This window comes from Propithecus coquereli, unplaced genomic scaffold (genome assembly GCF_000956105.1).
Source record: "Propithecus coquereli isolate 6110/MARCELLA unplaced genomic scaffold, Pcoq_1.0 Scaffold81, whole genome shotgun sequence".
Classification (NCBI taxonomy): Eukaryota; Metazoa; Chordata; class Mammalia; order Primates; family Indriidae; genus Propithecus; species Propithecus coquereli.
Window position 1 is genome coordinate 352,966 of NW_012154285.1, and position 21,280 is coordinate 374,245.

A 21,280-nucleotide genomic window follows, 5' to 3' on the forward strand; every position below is an offset into this window, starting at 1 on the left:
TGGGGCTTAACAGCCCTGCAGGTCCTGCTCTCAGCGACTTTGCATCCTAACTCCTTTGTTAGAGAGGACTCCTCAGTAGACGCTTTCAAGAAGAATTCGTCAGCACACACGCCAACTGTGCAGCCCCTCTAGGAAGTTAGTCCTCTAAGCTTTTGTTCACCGCTGCAACCGCAGCCCCTGGAGCAGTACCTGGCCCAATCACGCCAATAAAGACTTGTTGAATGAATGCACGAATGATTATACAGACACGGCTAAAACAGGATAAAATAAACCTCACAGGAAAACAGAAGATATTTCCACAATTCCTGCTAGAGAGTCAATTCTGTATCTCAAAACAATGGAAAACCAGACATTCAGAAGTTAACTTTCTTTAATTGGGTTCAGGGGTTCTCAAGCTTGACTACGCATCAATCAGGTGCCCGGAGCATGGGCAGCCACTTTACACCATGAGGTAGAGCCACTATTCATGATCGTCTATCTTTTGTAACCAAATGTAGTCTTAACTGATACCCTCCCACTCCATGCCAATTTCAAGTTGATTCCTCTTCCTTACCGTTAGAAGTTGAAAATGTTTAAAATGCTAACACAACGTAAACAAAGTAAAATTGCAAATATTGCAAAGATGCAGGCTTTGCTGAAATTGATGAAACAGATGTTGGAGAAGTACTTGAACCACAGGCACTGAGGTTCTGGTCACTGGAAACCAGCTAACGAGTGAAGAAAGAAAAAAGCAACCCAGGAAGGATGAGAGGACAGGAACTGCAGAAGAAGACTATTAAAAACCAAAGGAAGGAGAGAAGCTCTCCATGCGTCCGGGGAACAGTGATGAGGTCCTGGTATGTTGCTTTATTTCTTATTTATTCGTCTGTGTGAAGTATTTCTTGGCCTTATAATTCCTATTTTGTCTACATAAACAAATTTTGTTAAACGCAAGACAGATTTAACCTATGTTCTTAATTTGGAGATTTATTTTTTCAGTGCAAAGTCACAATCCAATCTTTTCTTAGCTTGTCCCTGTTTTCCATGAAATTCCGGTCCCTGTTCAAATGGATCGTGTAAGTCAGTAGCTGTCAGTTTAGGCTGCATCTTGGGTCACTTGAAGCTGGGAAGCTTCAAGCCTGGGTCTACCCCCAGCCGAGCTGATGTGGCTGGTCTGGGACATGCCTTGAGCACCAGGTTTCTCAGAGCCAAGGCTGGGGGCCAGTTTTAAGCGGCCTTCCACGTATTGGTTGGCTCTGGTGGGGAGGCCATCCCACGGTGTTCCCACATCAGCCCCAGCCTCTAAAAGGACAGATCAGAGAGGGGAAGCGAGCAGGGGGGTGGGTGTGAGGAGATGCAAGAACAACAAAAAAGGAAGGAGAGAGAGGAAGGGAGGGAAGAAGACAACTGGATGAATGGGAAGAGCTAGCTCCCCCGTCCAACAGGGCTGCGGCCCCAACCCCCCGGCCACAGACCAGGACCTGTCCACGGCCTGCTAGGAACCGGGCCACAAGGCAGGCGGTGAGCGGCGGGCGAGGGACCGAAGCTTCATCTGTATTTACAGCTGCTCAGGGCTCCCACGGACTCTGCATTACGGTGAGTTGTATAATTGTTTCATTACATATTACGATGTAATAATTATAGAAATAAAGTGTCCAGTCAATGTAATGCACTTAGATCATCTCGAAACCACCACCCCCCGTCCATGGGAAAATCATGTTCCATGAAACTGGTCCCTGGTGCCAAAGAGGTGCAAAGGTTGGGGACCGCTGCCTGGGCTGCCACGGACTAGCGACCAGCAGGGCACGTCAGCTGCCCAGAGCCCTCCCGGGAAAAGGTTCTGCGGCCGTGCAAAGGCCTGTTGCCGAGGCCAGCACAGCAGGGCAGTGACCGCTTGCAGCCCGGGCACCTGCTCAGAATTCACACGTTTTCGAAATGCCATCCTGAGCACGTTCGGGGAGGCCCCGCGGCGGCACGCCTAGACCTCCGTGCCGACAAGGCGTCCCACGGGTCCCGCAGTCCCTCGGCCAGGGGGAGCCTACGGGTCTGTTTTTGCAGACGTTAAGATGCGTGAGGAGCCATCCAGACAGAAGGGGCGTTCTGGCTTCACGCCGCGCCATGCGGGTGCGGGAAAGGGTGCCGGTCAGGGAGAGCTGCAAGTGTCAGCTCCTCACCGGACTTTCGGCCAAGTGACAGAGGTGCCTCTGCCGCATCACACTGGGTTACTAACGTTCCTAATGCATGTTCCCTCCGTATTCAAAGGTTATAGCAGCTTAATTTTACCTGGAAATTTATTCCTGGAGACCTTCAAACCCGTACATCAGCCACCTAAAAGCCACGCCCAAAATGTTTAAACGTAAAATGGACCCATTATAAAACTGGAACTGTCTAGAACACTTACAGAAAAGCCTTGTTTCTGTATCTATACTTTGGTACTAAAATAGCGATGGCGTTTCCTAACCCTCTTCGTTAGATGCTGGAGGGTCAGTGTTCCCTTCTCAGGCGCAGGGACTGGCGGGCGGGGAAGGGGACCCGTGCCTCCTGGAACAGTGCTCACAGTGGGAACAGACAGTGACGCTCTTTGCACGGCAGGCGGGGACGTTCTTTATTAACTTACAGACACACCCTTCCCCAAAGTGCATGAGGCACGTGCACCTTCTCACACAAGGACGTTAACCAGTGACGGTGAGGCTCAGCGGAGGTCGGGATCTGCAAGGTCACCAATGGAAGAGATTCCAGCTTGCAGACAGTTGGCATTTCATGAATGGCAGCATCACTGGACGGGGTCTGAGATAGCACCAGGCCTGGCGGTGCCTTGTTAATTCCAGGTTCAGACAGAGCCCTCCTCAGAGGGCTTCTCCCTGCCCTCCTCCCTCCCTCTGCCCAGAAATGGAGCCAGGGTGCTAGGGCCACTCAGAGGCAAAAAAAAAAAAAAAAAAATGGGGGGTGGGCATCGCCCCCCAGGCCTCCCGCCCTCAGCGTCCGCTGTTTCCAGTTAGCTGCCTCTCTGGACAGCGGTTCTGCTCCGCGATTGAGGCGGCAGAATGAACCGTCAGACTCCATGGCACGGAACCCAATCCTGTTGTTCTCATCCCCAGGGCGTCAGAGCTTAAGACGTTTAATTTGACGCTGCTGCTTTTTTAAAAAGAAGATGTAGGTTTCAGCACTTTTTAAAGACATGCTGTTGTAAAGCAACAAGTCCAAGATGTCCGAGGACCCGAAGCAAGGATGGATTGGCCGTCACTCCTCCTGCGCCCTGCGGGGTCTGAGGGCGTCCACACGAGCTCTTTTAACAAATCACCCTTCACGGCCCCTGAGTGGCTTCGCCGCCTCTGAGTGTCACAAGAGGCAGGGGACGTGCCACTCCCGTCTACAGTAATGCATGTCCGCTGGCAGGCAAGGATTTCAGAGTCCGTTGGAAGTTTTCCCAGCTGCCAAAGGACAGTGACGACCGCTTTTAGGGAGGATGGGCTGATGTGGCCAGGCCACTGTGACAATGACCACTGGGATGGCCCCCGGGCTGACGCGTGCTGCGTCCTTCGCAATGTCCTGCAGACCCGACTCCTGGTCTTGCCGTGGGTGGGAGGCTGGTGGCCTGTTCCACTCCCCGGCTCCCCGACACTGGAAGGGGATGGACAGCCACCCTGCACCCAAAGCCCCGGCCCCCATCCGCCTTTCTAGAACGCTCACCCATCTTTCAATGACACCCAGAAGAGCAAGACCTGCGGGGATGAACTCATTCGAGCACTTGCTGGCATTTAGAGAAGCCTGGGGCCACCTGCGCCCTCAGGGCCCCACGTTCCTGGCAGAAATGCCACCAGGACTCCACTCAGCTGACATTTCTGATTTTTGCTTTTGCTTTTGGGACAGGCAGGGATGGGTAGAGGTCCCTGAGAGGCCAGGCGAGGGGGTCTGAACTGTGACTTCTTGAAAATAAACCTCGGTGGTCCGTGCCCAAGTCCCAGAGCAGCTAATCAAATGCTCTCCCAAATTCCCCTGGGAACCAGCTACCCCTCCCCGCCCATCAGCCAACTTCGCTCCTGCACCTTCTTCAGGACCAACGGGTGAACACCTGGGGTGGGGCCTGAGCTCACAGGAGGGCTCGGGATGGACCCAGTGTCCTGGGGACTCACGACCGCCGTGTCCACGATTGCACGGAGGCCGGTTTGATCTGCACTGGGCTGGCCCAAGCCGCCCAGGACCTCATCTCTGGGGTTTCACCCTGAGCCGTGCATCCCGGGGCAGGCATCCGAGGAGATGGGACCCCTCAATCCTCGGGGCTTCCCTCGAGCTTCCTGAGGAGGCGTTGGTAGGTGTCTCTCTCCACACGCCACGAGTGGTGCATTCGCACGTATGCCTTTCCGTTGGCCACAATTTCCTTTTCTAATGCGGGATCGCTGACCAGTCTCTTGGCCAGCTGAACAAACTCCTGCAAAAAGAAGAAGAAAGAAAAAAGGAAGTGGAAGAGAAACCGATGTAAATAATTGAAGGCGGGGTTTGCAAGTGCATCCCGGAGCCCGTGTCTGCCTCGGCTCCAGGTCTCCTGTCCGCCTCCCGACCCTGGAGGCGAGGGCTTTTAGGAGGGATGGCAGTTCGTGCAAACACTGGGGTTGAGGAAGAAATAACAGCTATGTACACACGCACGTGCGCACGCGTGCACGCCAGGATGAACATCCACGGAAAACACTGGTGCCACCAACCACGCTGCCCCCACCTGCCTCCCTAGATCAACAGAACCCAGATCCTCAGACTCACGATTTCGTCCCTCCTCTATGAGTGGTGCCTGGAGTGTGAACTTGGGGCTCTCCCCAGAGTCTGAGCTGCACCCACCGTACAATACTGTTAACACCTGCCCCGTTCGACTTCACTGTGCGTGTTCCATCGTCTGCCCTGGGCACAGAGCGTGTCTTCACATTATGGGGGGTGTCTGGTATCGTGAAAGGCGCTGGGTTTCAGAGTCAGGTCTGCGTTCAAATCCTCTACACACCCTAACTCAGCTGTGTGGCTTTGGGCAAGCTAATCAACCTCTCTGAGCCCCGCATCTCTCAGTGATAGAGGGCGATGGGCACTTGATCTGTAAGCCCAGCCCTGCCCCAAGCCCCACGGGCTCCCTGCGTGAAGAAGGGAGGACAGGGGTTTAACACCCACACTTTTCTTGCCTTTGCTTCTGTGGCTTCACTTCAGACCACAGGTCTTCTTGTGCTCATTCCTGACTGATGCTCACAGACACTGTGAGGGCAGGCCTGCTAGCCAGCATTTAGTATCAGAGCTCTTCAGAATTAGAAAAAAATGGAGTTATGTTGATTGTTCAAGAGTATTCAGGGAGAGGAGGGGAACATGCATTATTTATTGTGCTTGCATACAAGTCAAGAGCAGACTTTTTTTTTTTTTGAGACAGGGTCTCACTCTGTCACCCCGGCTAGAGTGCCGTGGCGTCAGCCTAGCTCGCAGCAACCTCAAACTCCTGGGCTCAAGCGATCCTCCTGCCTCAGCCTCCCGAGTAGCTGGGACTACAGGCGAATGCCCCCATGCCTGGCTAATTTTTACATTTTTTGTAGAGATGGGGTCTCCCTATGTTGCTCAGGCTGCTCTTGAACCCCTGGCCTGAAGCGATCCTCCTGCCTCCGCCTCCCAAAGTGCTGGGACTACAGGTGTCAGCCACTGTGCCTGGCCAAGGGCAGACTTCTTGGGCCAGAAGGCCTGGATTTAGATCTGTACCCTACCCTTTATGTGAGTGATGCCAAATAAATTTCTTAGCCTCTCTGTGCCCCAGTTCTTCAGCTATAAATTGGGGTTAATTACAGTACCTGCTTCCTCGGGTGTTGAGAGGATATTAAATGAGTTAATTCAAATAAAGAATTCAGGGCAAAGCCTAGCACATACTTACTATCATTCTTATTACTATTCCCCCAAAGCCCACGGAAGTTCCGAGAAGGCAACGAAGCCTAAGATTAATGCACAGTGCTGGATGTTTCAAAGGAATGTCCACGTATTCTCAAAATTATTGCTAATTAAATGTCGAATGCCTTTTATAGCTAGCAATATAAAATAGCAATATTTATGATAGAGTAGAATTATTTTTTATGTATTATGTTTATACTTTATAGTAAATTGGTGTTATTTTTATGATAAAATATAACGTATTTATTCCCGTCTCATAGCAGAACAACATTCTTATTAAAATTATTTGAGAGGCTTACAGCTTTGGGATATTATTTTATGATGCTGGTCATAGCTTTGATTTATCGGAGGCAGAGACTTTGGATGAAACCCAGCCCCACTGCTTATTATCTCTATAGGTTGTACGGCCGTTTTACAACAAAATCCTCAATGATAGAGTTTCTAGGAAGAGGTTGTGATAAAATACATTTTTTTTCCTCTCTGCATGGAAGACTAAACAAAAAACATAGACTTAAACATAAAGCAAGGGAGATGTGGGTAGAGTGAGCAACATCTTGGCTGTTGGCATAATATCAACAGAACCCTGGGCCGGTGGCAGAAAGAAAGGAAGTAGCAGCATCAAGAAAAGAAAAGAAAAGAAAAGGAATCTCTCTCTCTTGAACCCGAAGAGTCACTCCCTGGGGCTCTGGGAGACCCTAGCCCCGCCCTGCCCCCTGTGCACCTGCCCCGCCCTGCCCCCACCCTGCCCAGCAGGCATCCGACCCAGGACCCTGGGCAGCTGGAAGGGCCTTGGGAAGAGTCCTCCCTCCTCAGGAAGGGACAGCAGGGGTGAGGAGAACCGTTTAGAGGACTGTGAGGAAAGGGCCGGCTTCCTTCCCACAGCAAGAGAGTAGGGAGGGGAGACAGGGAGAGAGACAGAGACGGAGAGAAGGAGACAGAGACTGACAGAGAGAAACAGAGACTGAGAGGCAGCAAAGAGACAGAGAGACAGAGAGACAGAGAGACAGAGGGAGAGAGAGGAGAAAAAAGGGAAAGAGAGAGAGAGATAGAGCAAGAGACAATAAGAGACAGAGAGAGAGGAGGGGAGATATAGAGACAGAGGGATAGAGAGAGACAGAGAGAGACAGAGAGACAGAGACAGAGGGAGCGGCAGGCAGCACTAGGGAGGCAGGGAGAACACCTGCAGTGGGTGTGGGGAGGGTGGGCACCACCCCTGTGCCCGGTGCCCAGACACAGCCTGGCCCAGCCCAGCCTCCTTCAGAGCCGTCCGCACAACCCAGCCGCTGCCCTCCTCCCCCCGAGAGCCCCCGTCCCACACCCACGAACCTCCTCTGAGCGCCTGACATGTGGCCTCCAAGCTGCATTTTTAATTATTATTTAAGTTTAGTAGATTTGAATTTAAAATTCAAAACCGATGATTCAGTTATTCAAACACTTTTAAGTGCGCTGGGAACAGCTTGGATCCGTGGCCAACCGCCTCGCCAAATCCCGTAGGAAAAACGTGAGCCAGTGTGAGGGCGAGATGGGAAATCCTCTCTCGGTCCCCCCGGCCTCGAGCAGGGCAGGAGTGTGGCCGTGCGAGCGGAGTCTGGTGCTTGAAGCTCACACCTGCATACACTGCGTGGCTTCCCCAGGACTCAGCTCAGGAGCCGTGAGTAAGGCCGCCTTGGAGTGTGGAGTGGTCATCGCAGGGGAAGGAAGGGACAACACCCCACATCCCGGTTTCCCTCGGTTATTCCCAAAGGATGGGTCATTGTCTCCATTTTATACACACAGGAACAAGCACGAGATGAGAAACGTGTCCAGCATCACTCAATTCCAAGTGGAAAACTCCAGATCAAAGCCCAGCTTCGCTGGACCAAAAGTTTGGAGGTCGATATTCTTCCCACACACCTCACGTTTTCCAAACATTAAACTGCTGCTTGACTACTAAAGTCTTATTGCTTAAGGAAAAATAAACTCTCTCTAGTGAAAGTGTAAACCGGGACGGACACTCAGGACAGTGCCAGGAACACGACACTCATGATCAGTGCCAGCTCTCCTCATCCTCATTAGGCAGAAATTTATCTTGTCCCTGCGGTCGTCTACAAAACAGACCGAACCTCCCAGCGAAATGAGCGTGAGCTAGACTTTAAAAGTCTGACCCTGAGAGAGTATGGATTCACAGTTTCCAGTAAATGCCAAATGGATTTTAATTTTGAAGCTATAAAATGGAGCGATAAAATACCTAGGAAAATAGCTCAACACTTTTCTTCTTAAAAAGAGGAATAACAGGATCGTTGCAGTAATGAAAAATCAATGTTTAGTGGGTTTGGAAAGCCTCACTTAAATTGAAGTTTTCCAGAGGTGAGGCTTATAAAAAGAGAGACTATTCTGTTCCTACCATGGCTGAATATGTTTAATCATCATTTTTTTTTAAAAAAATCAAAAATAGACGCCAACAGCATGATGGTTTGCTGGAACTTTTCTAACTCTGCAAGGCTGATGCCTTGACATGCACGTTCCTTCTTAATAACAGCAGTGCCGGTTCTAATACATATCTGAATGTACATATATATATTTAAAATTACTCTTGCCAACGCTGGCAACCGACCCGCAGTTAATTGCGCCTGAGTTTCTGCGTTGAGAGCAACATAACCACAGTTCCTGACTTATCAAAAGTGCGTATTTGTTTTAAAGCTAGAACTCCCACCCTGTGCTAGGCAAAGTCTGTTTGAGACGACAAAGAAAACAAAACCAAACCATGTGTGACATCCGCGTCTAGCGCGCTTTTTCCAAGTGTGTTAAGACACGCAGCCTCCTCCCGTGTGAAGCCGCTTCTCATTTTTTTAACATCCTTTGTGAAACCTGAAAAGGTTGAATCAAAACACATCTGCAGCTGAACTCCGTGCGTGTCTCCAAGTTGTGTCTGATGATACAGACGAGCAAAGACCACTCGAATGTACCAGAGACATGACAGCTATTTGCAGATATTAAAAGGAGTATCTCACAAGGGGCTCTGTGAAATCAGGGTAGCCAAACCACTCTCGTTCCTCCATTCTGCCTGATATACCCGTTATGAGAGATTGCTATTCAGACCCTCGCTGATGAAGCTATAGCGGGTTGTTTTTGGTGCTCTGAAATTGAGCTATAAAATAAATGGGCATTGCATTTGGGGAGATGAAAAGAAAACCCATTTTTGCAGAGTGGAGATAATATTCTGTGACCTGAAGCTCGGCTAGAGCCGATTCTTGGAGATCCAGGGTGTGCTTAGAAGTGAGAAGCCTTTGTCTGGAGAAGCAACCAGTGACTACTGGAAACTCCTCATGCCCCGATACCGTCCCGGCTGTTAGGTACCGCTCTGGGAAGCAAAGGCCTGAGTGCTAGACACGCCTGCTAGACACGTCTGCCTTTGTAGATAACAAAAGACAAACCCCCGGGTCCTGCCTCTGCTATCTCAGGCTGTAGCCCTGTAGCCCAGCTCGGGGGCAGAATCGGAAACGGAACTCAGCGCTCCTGTTTCTTGAAACTTCTGACGTTTCTTGCAGTGGCACATCCACGCCGCTGCCCAGGAGACAGCCACGCTCCCTAGTGGGCGCCTACTGACTACAACGGGAACACCAACAGTGAGCAGAAAGACGGAAACCCAGACGCGCGTAAGGAAATGCGGGTGAAAACTATTCCCACAAGGTGAACGCAGGGAAAGGACTTTTCCTTACCTGAGGGTCTGAAAACAGCAATCCCGTCACTTGGTGCTTCACGACCGCGGCGTTCCCCGGGATGTTCCTCGCCAGCACCGGCACTTGCAAGTCCATCGCCTGGGGACACAGGAGGAAGGAGGACAGGTGGGCAGTCACCTTAGAGCTGCTGTGCCGAGAGCGGCCGACTTGTGGGAGAACAGCTCCCCGGGTACCTCCGGCGCCCCGCGAAACGCGCACCTTGCCAAAATGACGTCCCCGTCCCAACACTGCACGTTCAAACTCCTGCTGAATTTTAACGACGTTACTGTAGTTGGAAGCTCCGAAAAACTGTAACAGTTTGTCTGACGTAATTACTGCCGTGCTACAGAGAAACCCCTGTCTGCGAATGTTCACTGACACTTCTTCACCGGCCGTTTGGAGTCAGTGTTTTCAATCACTGCCATTGCTCTCTCTGATGAGTCATTTGCCTCCAGCACAAGCAGCGTGAACGCCACAAGCCACAAACACGTCTCTCTGGCTCGCAGACAGAGGAAGAAGGAACATGATCTATCATCCTGATTATCGCCAGACCGGCTTTCCTTTCCCAAAGGTCTGGGGACCAGGACGCGACGCCCCACACACAACCGAGCACGCACTGGCTGCGAGACCACAAGAGGGTTCCCCGAAAGCACAACACGCAGGCAGCCTTGGCCTCGGCCACGTGGTCGGGCAGCGTTTTGCTGGCTCTGTTTCTAGGCGCTCAAAGGTTAAGGACGCCGGGTCAAGGGACACAGGTCAGTGGCTGCCTAGGGATGGGGGGCGGGACACGGGGTGCAATGTTGCGGGAGGGAAATGGAGTAACTGGTAACAGGTCCAGGAGTTTTCGGGGGGTTGATGAAAACTTTCTAAACTTGAGAGTGGTGATGGTTTGCAACTCGTGGATGTTCTAAAAACTATCAAACTGCGCTGTGTCTCGCAGCCTGGCCCAGTGCCAGTTCAGCGCAGGCACTCGACGAATTTGTTGAGTGAAAGAAGGAAGAACATATCCACCCCTAGTGTCTCCTGACGGCCATGGCTCTGCGCTGGGCAACGGGGGACAGAGATCGAGGCCCCGCCTTCAGGGAAAAATGGGGTTCAGCAGAAAGGATGCAACAACACTCCCTGACACCCTGGTCGTGACGCCGTGACGAGGTGGGGAGAGAAGAGACGTACGTGGAATCTGAGGCCTGAGCAGTTACAGAAAACTAATTCTGAAGTCGCCTCTCTAGAAACCAACAAAATGTGTGTTTGACAGAAGAGAAGAACTCCCGGATACGACAGTGGCGCGAAGCTGCGGGAGCGGGGCTGGCGCTGCCGTGAGAGACGGGGTTGGGGGTGGGTGTGCTCTGAGTCAGCAGCGAGAGGCCTGTGGAGTGACTCACGGACTTGGAGCAGAGCAGTCCCGGCCCGGTGTCAGGACGCCGCTCTGGGACTGAGACGCTTGAAATGTCGGAACACAAGACGCGTCTGGCACCTGTTGGTGTTTGAACTCACTTGATTTCTTTTAAGATTTCAACTGGCAAGTAAAATTCGTGTATGTCTGCAGCGTGCCGCATGATGTTTGGATGTCTGCACGCGTCATGGGATGGCCACACCAAGCTCTCAAACACAGGCATGACTTCATGCGCATCTTTTTGTGCAAGAGCACTTAACATCTACTCTTGCAGTTTCCAAGGATACGATACCGTGTTATTAACTATAGTTGCCATGACGCACAATAGCGCTCTGGAACCTGTCCCTCCCAGCAGGGATTCTGTGTCCTGTGACCAACATCTCCCCACTCCTCTCAGCCCCCAGCCTCCGATAACCTCCATGCTACTCTCTGCTCCTGTGAAAACTCACTCGAATTCTTATTTTCCTCAGGTGAGCCCCTCAGCCTCTTATCAGGGGGATGGAAACTTCCTATTTGTAGACTCTTTGTAAGAGCCTGTGTGGTGAGTCCACCGTCTTCAGCAGAGCTGGCCAAGGTTTGCAGACACAGCACCTCTGGTCTACACTGCAGAATGCTGCAAGATGCTCGGCCACCAGGCCCCACCCCAAAACAAGTGAAACCCAGTTTTTTTGGGGGGGACTGAGCACCCGTCATCTGTATTTATGTTTTTTTAACACATTGGCTGCCACACTAGAAAAAAAAATTTTCCCTGGGGCCACGGTGTTTTGTTAATATTATGAAAATAGAATAAGAACTTCGAAAAAAAATGATTCTTTCTAATTTAATGAAAAATTTATTATTTTTTATTGTTTTCTGTGCATCAGTTATATGCAACTTGAAAAATAGTTAACGTAGCTCAAGGTAAAGGGATGTGTGAGTTACGTATGCTTCACGACGCCCCGGGCTCGAAACTAGCGTGAGTTAAATACAACTCACGTGGCAGTTAATGTGTTAAGCTGCAAGGTAATTCTGATGCACACCCAAGGCTGAAAACCACCGTGTCTAGATTTTCGTGCAGAAAGGTTAGCTTGCACTTCAATGGCCTTGACTGAGAGCGTCAAGTGGCCACTGCGTGTCACATGGAGGTGGCGTTGGCCTGGACGTGCCCCTGATATGCACACATGGCCCGTGTGGACCTCGCATCACCGGGGTTAGGGTGTTTCTCGGCAGGAATGCCAATGGGGGCATTCTGGGGACAATTTTTTGATGCAAAGGACTGTCCAGTACCTTGAGCGATACTCCCCCTCCCTGTAGCCCCTCACGCCTGGATAAACGCCAGTAGCATCTTCCTAATTATGACAACTCAGAAAGCCCTTCACCTTCCAAAGTGAGTGAGGCAAAGTACTACCGTACACGCACACACACACTTCAGAATCAGTCAAGGTCAAATGACGCATAATCACGTGGTCTTCGAAACGCCCTCACCTGGTTCTCATTCACTAGGGCTCGACCCCAGAAGCTAAGAGGCTGAGAGTCATCTCCCTGCCTGTTCTTTGCTTTAGACGATGGCCCTTTCATTTTCCTGGGCAGTGTGTGTGTGTGTGTGTGTGTGTGTGTGTGTGTGTGTGTGTGTGTGTTCTGCAGCAGGGAGAAAAGCCTAATTAGGAAGAACAGGATACGAAAATTATTTTTGATGTTCTTTTAATGTAACTTTCTGCAGGACCCAATTCCCTAACAAGCTCAAAACTTGAAACAACCGGTTAGTTGTTGGAACATTCACCCTGCTGCCCACACATCCAGCTAAAGCTTGCTTTTTGGAGTTTATCAGCAAGAAATATGTTTCAGCAAATGGGATTTTTATACGCTTCCACAGGAAAATATAGCTAATTCTGAAAGGTCGAAAGATCACTTCCTTCAAGAGCAGTGGGCATTTACGGCATGATTAGCCGCTTGGGTCATTTGAATTGATTCTAATGAAACCCACCCTCTCCACGCCTCTAAAATCAGTTGCATTCAAAACCCTTCACCCAAAGGTTATTTTGGAGTTTTCAAAAGGAACACAACATCAACATTTTAAGGCAGCCAGAATTGCTAACAGCTGCCTTTCCTTTGAAGTAGATGAGGTTTGAGGGCGACTCATCTGCAGCAAAATGCTGTGTGTGCTGGTTCTGAAATCATCCCCGAATTCCACTTTACCTTTCCTTAAGAAGTTGGGGGGAAAACAAATATATTTACATACAAAGGAGCAATTCAGCAATAGCTCAAGTACCGGCACCAGAACAAGGCACATTTTTAAAGCTAATATGTAGAGTGAAATGTGTTGCTCCGGCGACTGCGGTTGAAAGCGAATTTGAAGGCGTGGTGGAGATTGATACTAATCGCCAAGCGTGGACGGAGGTGTTGACATCTGGCTGAAGATGAAGATGTCACAAACTCTCGCCACGTGCGATGCTGCTACCAAAGCATCCAATGCTAGATTCATTCACGGGTGTGGGCATGAGTCTTCTACCAACTCCCCTGTGCGTTTTGTTTTGGGTGTTTTTTTTAATTTTCCTTTTTAAAATGATGCCAAATTAAAAGAATATAGTAGGCACACATATCGGTCATTTCTTAAATTTAGGGAGAGGATTTTTTTTCCCTACTTTACCACGTTCTCCGAAAAACTAAGGTTCGTAAATTGTACCCTTGGTCAGTAAATTCGGTATATTCCACTGGTATCCAAAGAGAGAACTGGATGTTACAAATATGTATGGTACCGTCACAGCATCACTCTACGTAGACACGGAAATAAGAGATCCACGTAGTAAGAAAGAACACGCGAAACCCGACTCAAAGCCCTCGGCAGCCAGCGGCCAAACGTTTTCCCTCCTACAGTGGGTTCTGTCACGTGCTCATCGGCCAATGCTTACGTCATGCCTGTCACGTGCCATGCATGTGCTGAGAGCTACCACGCCTGCAGTGGCTTGAGTTTCAATGACACGAAGCACACCCAGTGCCTAGGGCCTGTTTCGCCAGGCGCCAGCTGAGCCCGGTCCTCGAGGAGCTGGCTCTTCAGCTGGAGGAGTCCTCGATGCCGTGAGCCAACGACAGACTCAGGGAAAGAGGATCGTTCTGTTAGACACATGCTGGTCTAGAACCCAGCATGGAGCAGTGAAGACACCCTGTCCCCAGACACTCTCACACAAGAAGAGATGCTGTAGGCAGTCACCTTGCAAAGAGGCGCAGGGATTGTCAGGCCCATCTAAGGAAAAGCCAGCACGGCCAAGCCAGGGCCCGCCAGGGTTTCGGGAGCGGAGCCCTCTTACTCAGCCTCGGCCCTGCACACGCGTGTCCCGGCAGGAGGCCGCAGAGGTGCTGGGAATGCGCACGTGGCCAAAGGAGAGGAAGTGATGGAGCGGAATTCTGGGTAATGAGAATGGGTCCACCCTGGTCCCAGCCACCCCATCATCACCTGTGATTGCCACCCCATCCCCCTCTCCTGCCACCTGCAGAAGTCCAGCCCTTCCCTCTCCCTCAAATCCTGGGATGACAGAACGTGCGGACAGAGGGAGAAGAGACCGAGCTAAAGGAGGCTTCGTGCAAAAAGGCACCTTCATCCATTTCCCGCCCGACCTCTCATAACCTCAGCTGCCCTGGGGCCAAAGGTATTCGGGAGGTCAGAGAGGCATTGCCATCCCAGCTGTATTTTGCATTGTGGCTGGCAGAGGGAAACAGCGATGAGAAATGCAATGGTATTTTTTAAAAAAATTCCCAGACAGAACTTTGAAAGTCCTTTTAAACACCAACGGAAACGCCGGTTTGCTCTTTCAGCTTTGAGAAGTACGGAGCTTTATTGACAAAGACGTCCCTCCACAAACACGAAAAGGAGTGAAGGACAATTCCATACTCCCGCTGTCGGTGCTCGGGTTACGCAATTACCTCCAAGATGGCAGCCGACATGCCTTCGGAGACAGAGCTGTTCACCACCGCGAAGCAGTTCTTCACGGCCGCGTGCAGGTCTTCCTGGGGCAGCTCTCCGATCTGCCGGACGCCAGCGGCCCTGAAACGAGATGGAGCGGGGGCAGGTCTGCTTCCAGGACGCCCGTGGGTGGGGCCCCAGGAGGAGGAGCGGTGACAATCTGGGTGGAAGACTCTGGGTGGCAAAGCAAGCACTGTTGCCACGGGGTGCAGTAAGGGAAACCGTGTGGGCTGAGCCTTCGTCACAGTTCACATCCCTGGCGGGGCGGGAGGGAGCCAGTTAACATGCCTGTTCCTGTCCCCAATGCGCACGACAAAGACACCTGCTCTCAAATACCGGAAGAGTCAGAGAGAAGGTTTTTTGACATTTTCTCTCTATGGTCTAGAAAACGTTTTTCTAATAGTTCAACCATTTTTTCAAATAATTTAAAAAAATACTAAAGGCACAATAAGAACAGAAATCATAAACAGAGAGAAACAGAAGTACTTGAATAGAGAGGATAATGCAACACGAGCTCATATTCCCGGCAGAGTCGACAGATATTTGTCATCTAGGTTTTGCCTGAGTGTGTTTTTTCCATCAAACAATGTATTCTAAAGCTGCACCTGTCTTTGGTACCCTTCCCCACGCCCAGACTCTCTCATGCTTTTGATACACGTCCCTTCCTTCGCGTAACTGGTTTTCCTGTTGCGTTCGTACGCCTAAATCTCAGAGCAGTTTAAAGACCCCCGATTGTACGTGGGGATAAAGTCAGTGTTGCTTAGACCCCCGCATGGCTGGGCTGGCCCATGGGATCCAGCTGGAATCCTGGGGGCTGTGAGAAATCGCCCTGCAGGGGGCTGACCTAGGCGGGGGATGGGTCCCTCTGGCCCCCCCGCTCCTTCCCGTCTCCCCAGTTAAAATGACAACCACGGCAGATGTGGTTCTAGGGCCACCTTGCCAGCGGCAGGATGGGGGCCACAGGCTACACAAAGGCAGGACAGAGACCAAATGCCCCAAGGCCCCGATGTCTCCAGGGAGCCTCCACGCCAGTCCTCAGCCGATTACACTCAGGTTTTGTGCGTGAGCGAGGAGGCCTCCACCTGTCTGAGCCGGTGCTCGTGGGCTCCCGGCACACAAATGCAATTTGTGACCAACACCCTGACAAGCTGCTCTCCAAAGTGGCTGCGCCAATGTCCCCTTCATCGGCAGGGTCTGAGAATGAGGCAGTTTCCCTCCATTCCTCCAAACTCTTAATACATTAAGTCCTTTCAATTTTTTCCCATGTCATCAGTAAAAATTATAATCCCAAAGTGGTTTTCATTGACATTTTCCTGGTAACTGGTCAGGCCGTACGTCTTACGCTCTCAGTAAATCAATTTTCTTGCCTGTAAAATGGGCAAATAACAGTGCCGGAAATCTCCTAGGGCCGTCGGGAGAATTACATGGGGGGGTACACGGAAACCGCATGGAACAGTGCCCGGGACTGTCTCAACGTGGACCAGCCTCTCGGGTTTGCCCCGTTGCAGAACGCCTGTCCCCACCCGCCTCACCTTTGCACTTTGGCTTTTACTTCCCTCGTAAGCACCGGGTCAACCTGCAAAGAGACAAAGGCAAACTTCAGCAAGAGCCTGAAATGAATCCGTTTCCAGCGAATCCCACGTGCCCGCAATAGGGCCGGACTCAGCAATCCAGAGACGGGAAAAATCAGCAAGTTGGAAACAGTACCCCAAGCCCAGCTACTAAATAACGAAAACAATAATGGCAATAAAAAGAGAAAGAAGGGCGATAAGATTCCAAATAAATATGTGTTTATGCTCCTGCTTGTCCTGGCTGAGCCGGGTGCGGCGGGCGAGAAGGCGTCGGCCGACCTAAGGTCTCGAAACAGAGTCGTTCCAGAAACGGGATAGCACGACGCTGCATTGAGATTCGCTCACTTACATGATGCAGGAGGATTTTGCCAGAAAAACTCTCAGGCAGAATGAGTGGGAACCCTCAGTAAATCTATGACCAAGGGTTTATCCATCCAATGGAGCGTTGGCCCCAGAGAGGAAGTGGCGATTCGTGCTACCGTGTGGATTAGAGACACCGTGCTGGGTAAGACCACGTGTCATGGGGTCCATTTACACGGAACGTCCGAATAGGCAAATCCATAGGGTAGATTAGTGGTTACGGGGGGTGACCAAGGGGCTAATTAGGAGTTACTGGGTGAAGGGGAAATGGGAAGTGACCGCTTAATACATACGGGACATCCTTCTGGGTTGAGGAAAATATTCTGAAACCAGGAGTGATGGCTGCGTGGCTTTGCGAATAACTAAAACCCCCTGTATCGTGCGCTTTGAAATGGTAAATTCTATGGCGTGTGAATTCCATCTCAGTTTTCCAGAAGGCCAAGGGCCGTCTGTTCATTAGTCACAGCCTAGTGTCCCTGAGTCTGGACTCCCGTCCGCATCTGGAAGGAACACGTCCTTCGGGGCAGGGACTGTGGCTTGTCCCGTCTCATCCCTGGAGACCGACAGTACGTGTGTTGAATTCGTGCAAAAACTAATGGCAACGTTTTCGAACCGATCTGCTACACCTGTGATTTTTGCTCCTTGAAGACAGGCCCCTGCGTTTAAGCAAACTGGTGTGTAGATTGCTAGAGGCAGCAGAGACTGGGGGGAGGGCCTGGACACAGGCCGCCAGCGTCTGGTCCCCCACGCAACGCACCAGCCTTGTGCACGGTCATGGGCCTCTCTGGGTCTTCCGTTGCTCAAGAACCGCTTAAAATATATCCAGTGCCCGGTTAGAACTAGGCCCAGGACGTGGTCTCTGCTATACCAGCAGAAGCAAAAAGTCAAACGTCAATGCCCTGTTGTAGCTGTGAGTTTTTCTCTTTAAAGATACTTCCGGTTAATAGTTAATACTTCCTGGCTACTTGCTCTGTGCCGAATCTGTGCTAAGTCCCTCACATGCATGAACTCGTTTCTCCATCCTGGTATCATCACCTGCCTTTTAGACATGAGGACACCGAAGCTCAGAGAGGCTGTGTGACTGTACCAGGATTGCACAGCTAGAAAGTTAGCGGGCCAGTGTTCAAATTCAGGCAGTCTGACTCTATAGCCCGAATTCTTCAAACCATGCTCTGCCACCTCTCTGGTTTCTGTTCAAAGTATTTCATCAAATAGCTCATAAAAGGCTCACGTGGGTTATGGAACACTTGCCTACCTACTTATTTATTTACCTGCTGTACTCCAGCTGTATCTACCTGTGTCCCCAAATTCTCCCTACCAGCAATGGCACCCTCTGTCCCCAAAACTTGTTCTTACTCCAAGATGCAGGCAGTTTCTCTCTGAGACACCGTCCCGTCACCCTGCCCAGAAGTGACATCTCCTCCCCAAACCCTCCTAACACCTCCTACCACACACAGGGGCCGAGCTTTCGTGACACCTGTCTATATCTTCTCCTTGGACGTCTCCACGTCCCTCCCGAGGCCATGTGGATGCTCCACATACAGTTCTTTGCCTAATAATATTTGCTAAATGAACAACCACTGACCCTACCTTTCTATTTCTCATTTCTGATTCCTTTTGTTCAAATTATCCTCAACAATTGAATTATATTATAACCCTCATTGTGAAAAAAGTGAACAGTCCAATGAAAACCTTTTGGCGCTACATTATTAATTGTTGAAGTAATATTAAATATTTTACTTATGATAACTTTTAGTTAGAAATTTCTCTTGTTTTTTTAATCTCATTAGCATGCCTCTGCTCTCATGATTAACTATTCAGGGAAAGGTAATTTGTCAAGGAAGAAAAATCAAATTTTTATAAGACCACCAAAACGCCTAACGCTTAAAGTAAAATTTAACCAAAGGTAAAACGGCAACTTTCAAGTTGAGTCTAAAAACTGCCTTAAGTTTCTCTGGGTTTTACCTTCCACATCAGTTCATTTTCAAATCTCTTAGTGAAGCCAAGTGGAACAAAACACAAGATAGAGAAAAAAAGAAGGGTGGATATTTTTGTTTAATGAAAGCACATGTTATGAAATTTTAAAAGGCGAAGGCATCGCAAGCCACAAAGAAAATTCTCATTTCCTCCTTCCAAGCTTATTTATTTTCTAGCGAAATATATTGTTTCAACTCCGGGCTTCAGGGAAATAATCTTTGATGTGAGAAGTTCTCGTGGAAAGACATCAAGCTGTCGCGCTCCCGCCAAATGCTCATAGCACGCTCCTTATCAAAGAGCGCCAGAAAATGCACCCACACCGGAGCCCCGGCAAGCGGCAACCGCGTGCTTTGCTGAAACGGTTGAACCGAGAGATCAAAGCGGCTTTAATAGAAGCCAAAGCCACACTCGAACCCTCCTGCAGCTAAAACAGAATCTCAGCGTGTCAAAGCAGCAAAAAAACACGGACAAGAAAAGATCTTTTATGTAACACAGGACGCGGCCCGAGAGCCAGGCACTGTTCTAGACGCTGGGCAAGTCCTCACTCGTTGACCCCTCACAGCAGACTGCGAGGCAGGTCGCGGCGGCTTCGTCATCCCCACGTCACAGGGGGGGAAACTGAGGCACAGGGTGTTTAAGTAACGCGCACCCAGGTAGCTGGCTCTGGAGTCCATGACACGCGTGTATAACCATTCTATAATGCTGCCATGCAGAGCTAAACTTTTCGTGATTCTGATAGTTAATATGTATCAATGGCCATGTGGTCGGGGGGGCTGTCAGCTGAGTTGCCAGTGGTCAGCAGCTGTGGGTGATGGTGCGGATTTCGTATGGCACTGGGACCTGTCTTTTTAAAAAAAGATCCTTGCTAAGAATGATCACAAAAATAAATATACGCTTGGCTTCTAAAACAATACAGGGCATCAATGATTTTTTTAAGCACTCTAAGAACATCCGCTCTACTATTTTGTAAATGACTGGGAGAGTAGAAAAACACCGGTTATTAACAAAAAGCACAGTGACGATATTCAAATGAAAGCCACAGTCACTGCCTCTGGGCTGGGCCCAGAAACGGTCTGCGCAAACGTCCCCGTGTCACGCGCCCAGCCACGGACTTCCCACTGGCGAAACGCCCCCAGCCTCGGCATTATCGGTCCCGGTCTGTCTTCCAAACTGGAGCATCCGTTTCGGTTCTCCTGCCGGAGCTCACGTTCCTGTCGGATCCCTCCTCACCTCGTCCCACGGGATACAGCCTAGTGGGAGTGACACCAGGTGTGTCACAAAGGGCGGGAGGTGACCCTGAGCCGACACGATCCGACGTCCTCCCCCTCAGCTCTGGACCTTGGACAGAGTGACGCAGAGACTGAGAAATGGGCGGGGCTCACTTCTCCCAGGTGCGCCGCCGCGGACGAGGGGCTCCCTGACCCGACTCCCCCCGCTGCGGTGTCCTGGTCCCTGCCCACATCCCAGCTGGCTGTCCGGCCCGCCCGCGAGTCTCCCAGCGACCACTCGCATTCTTTCAATAATCGTCCCCTTGCGGATGTGGAGCCAGAGGCCGTTTCTGATGCTTGTGGCTGGGGCAGGTGACTGAGCAGGTGCGGTTTCTTCATGGGGGTCTCCTACGTGGCGGGGCTCCGGGGAGAGAAGGGGACAGGAAGGAGTCGCCACTGCATCCACACGGCAACTATTCCCTAAAAATAGACTGGGCTCTCTTACCGGCCCACAGGCCCTGCCGGGACGGGGTTCCTAATGGTCAAATTAGGAGGGAAGAGAAACATTTTTTACACTCCTTGTGCTCTCAAAAGGAGGCAAGAGGCAAGGTGGTGCTTTCCAAAAAGAAATGGTAGAAGAGACATATCTCCTCCGGGACGTGAAAACCATTCCTGACTCTTTCACATGAAAACAGCAGCGGCGGCGGCGGCGGCGGCGGCGGCGGCGGCAGTGGTCTGCCTAAAAGGCCATTACTTAAGACCCCATTAAGAAATTACTGGCACTGGTGGGCCGCAGAGTTACAGGTGACAGATAAGCTCAGGACGGTGCCGCGTGCTCCGGGGGCCCCGCTGCTGCCTCTGCGGCTCCAACGCGGGGTCTTCGTTTCCTGCCATGTGTGCAGCGCTACCTGTGTGTCTCCAAGCCTGCCCTCTGCAGGTTTCCTGGAAAGGAAACGGGAGCCGGAAAAAGTCAGACACGGAGATGCGAGCGTCTTCAGTCCGGCGTGTGTGGCTGTCTCTCTCCGGCGAGCGTTCCTTCTGAGCGTTTCTCCCACCGCCGCGCAAACACTTCATACCACTGTTTCCCACACTTCAGCCGTTGGCATACACTTTCGCCATTGGTCACATCTGCGCGCCACCTGTGCTATTATTTATTTAAGCCTCTGCGTGGAGTTGATTTATTTTTAAAGGAAAATTTCCTAACTGGAAAGCTGGCATCGTGTGCCATAAATAGCACGTGACCACGAAAATAAAGA

The 21,280-nt window shown here is 50.8% G+C and overlaps 1 protein-coding gene across 1 annotated transcript in view; it reads right to left on the bottom strand.

Annotated features, from left to right (window-relative positions):
• Positions 1-4,246: 4,246 nt before the first annotated feature.
• GLT1D1 (glycosyltransferase 1 domain containing 1) overlaps positions 4,247-21,280 on the bottom strand; it is a 71,568-nt gene continuing 54,534 nt past the window's right edge. The window contains exons 5-8 of the mRNA XM_012663399.1: positions 16,441-16,484; positions 14,869-14,989; positions 9,579-9,677; positions 4,247-4,408 (exon numbers count right to left, since the gene is read on the bottom strand). Of these exons, the coding sequence (XP_012518853.1) occupies positions 4,247-4,408; positions 9,579-9,677; positions 14,869-14,989; positions 16,441-16,484 (426 nt within the window). The remainder of the gene's footprint in view (positions 4,409-9,578; positions 9,678-14,868; positions 14,990-16,440; positions 16,485-21,280) is intronic.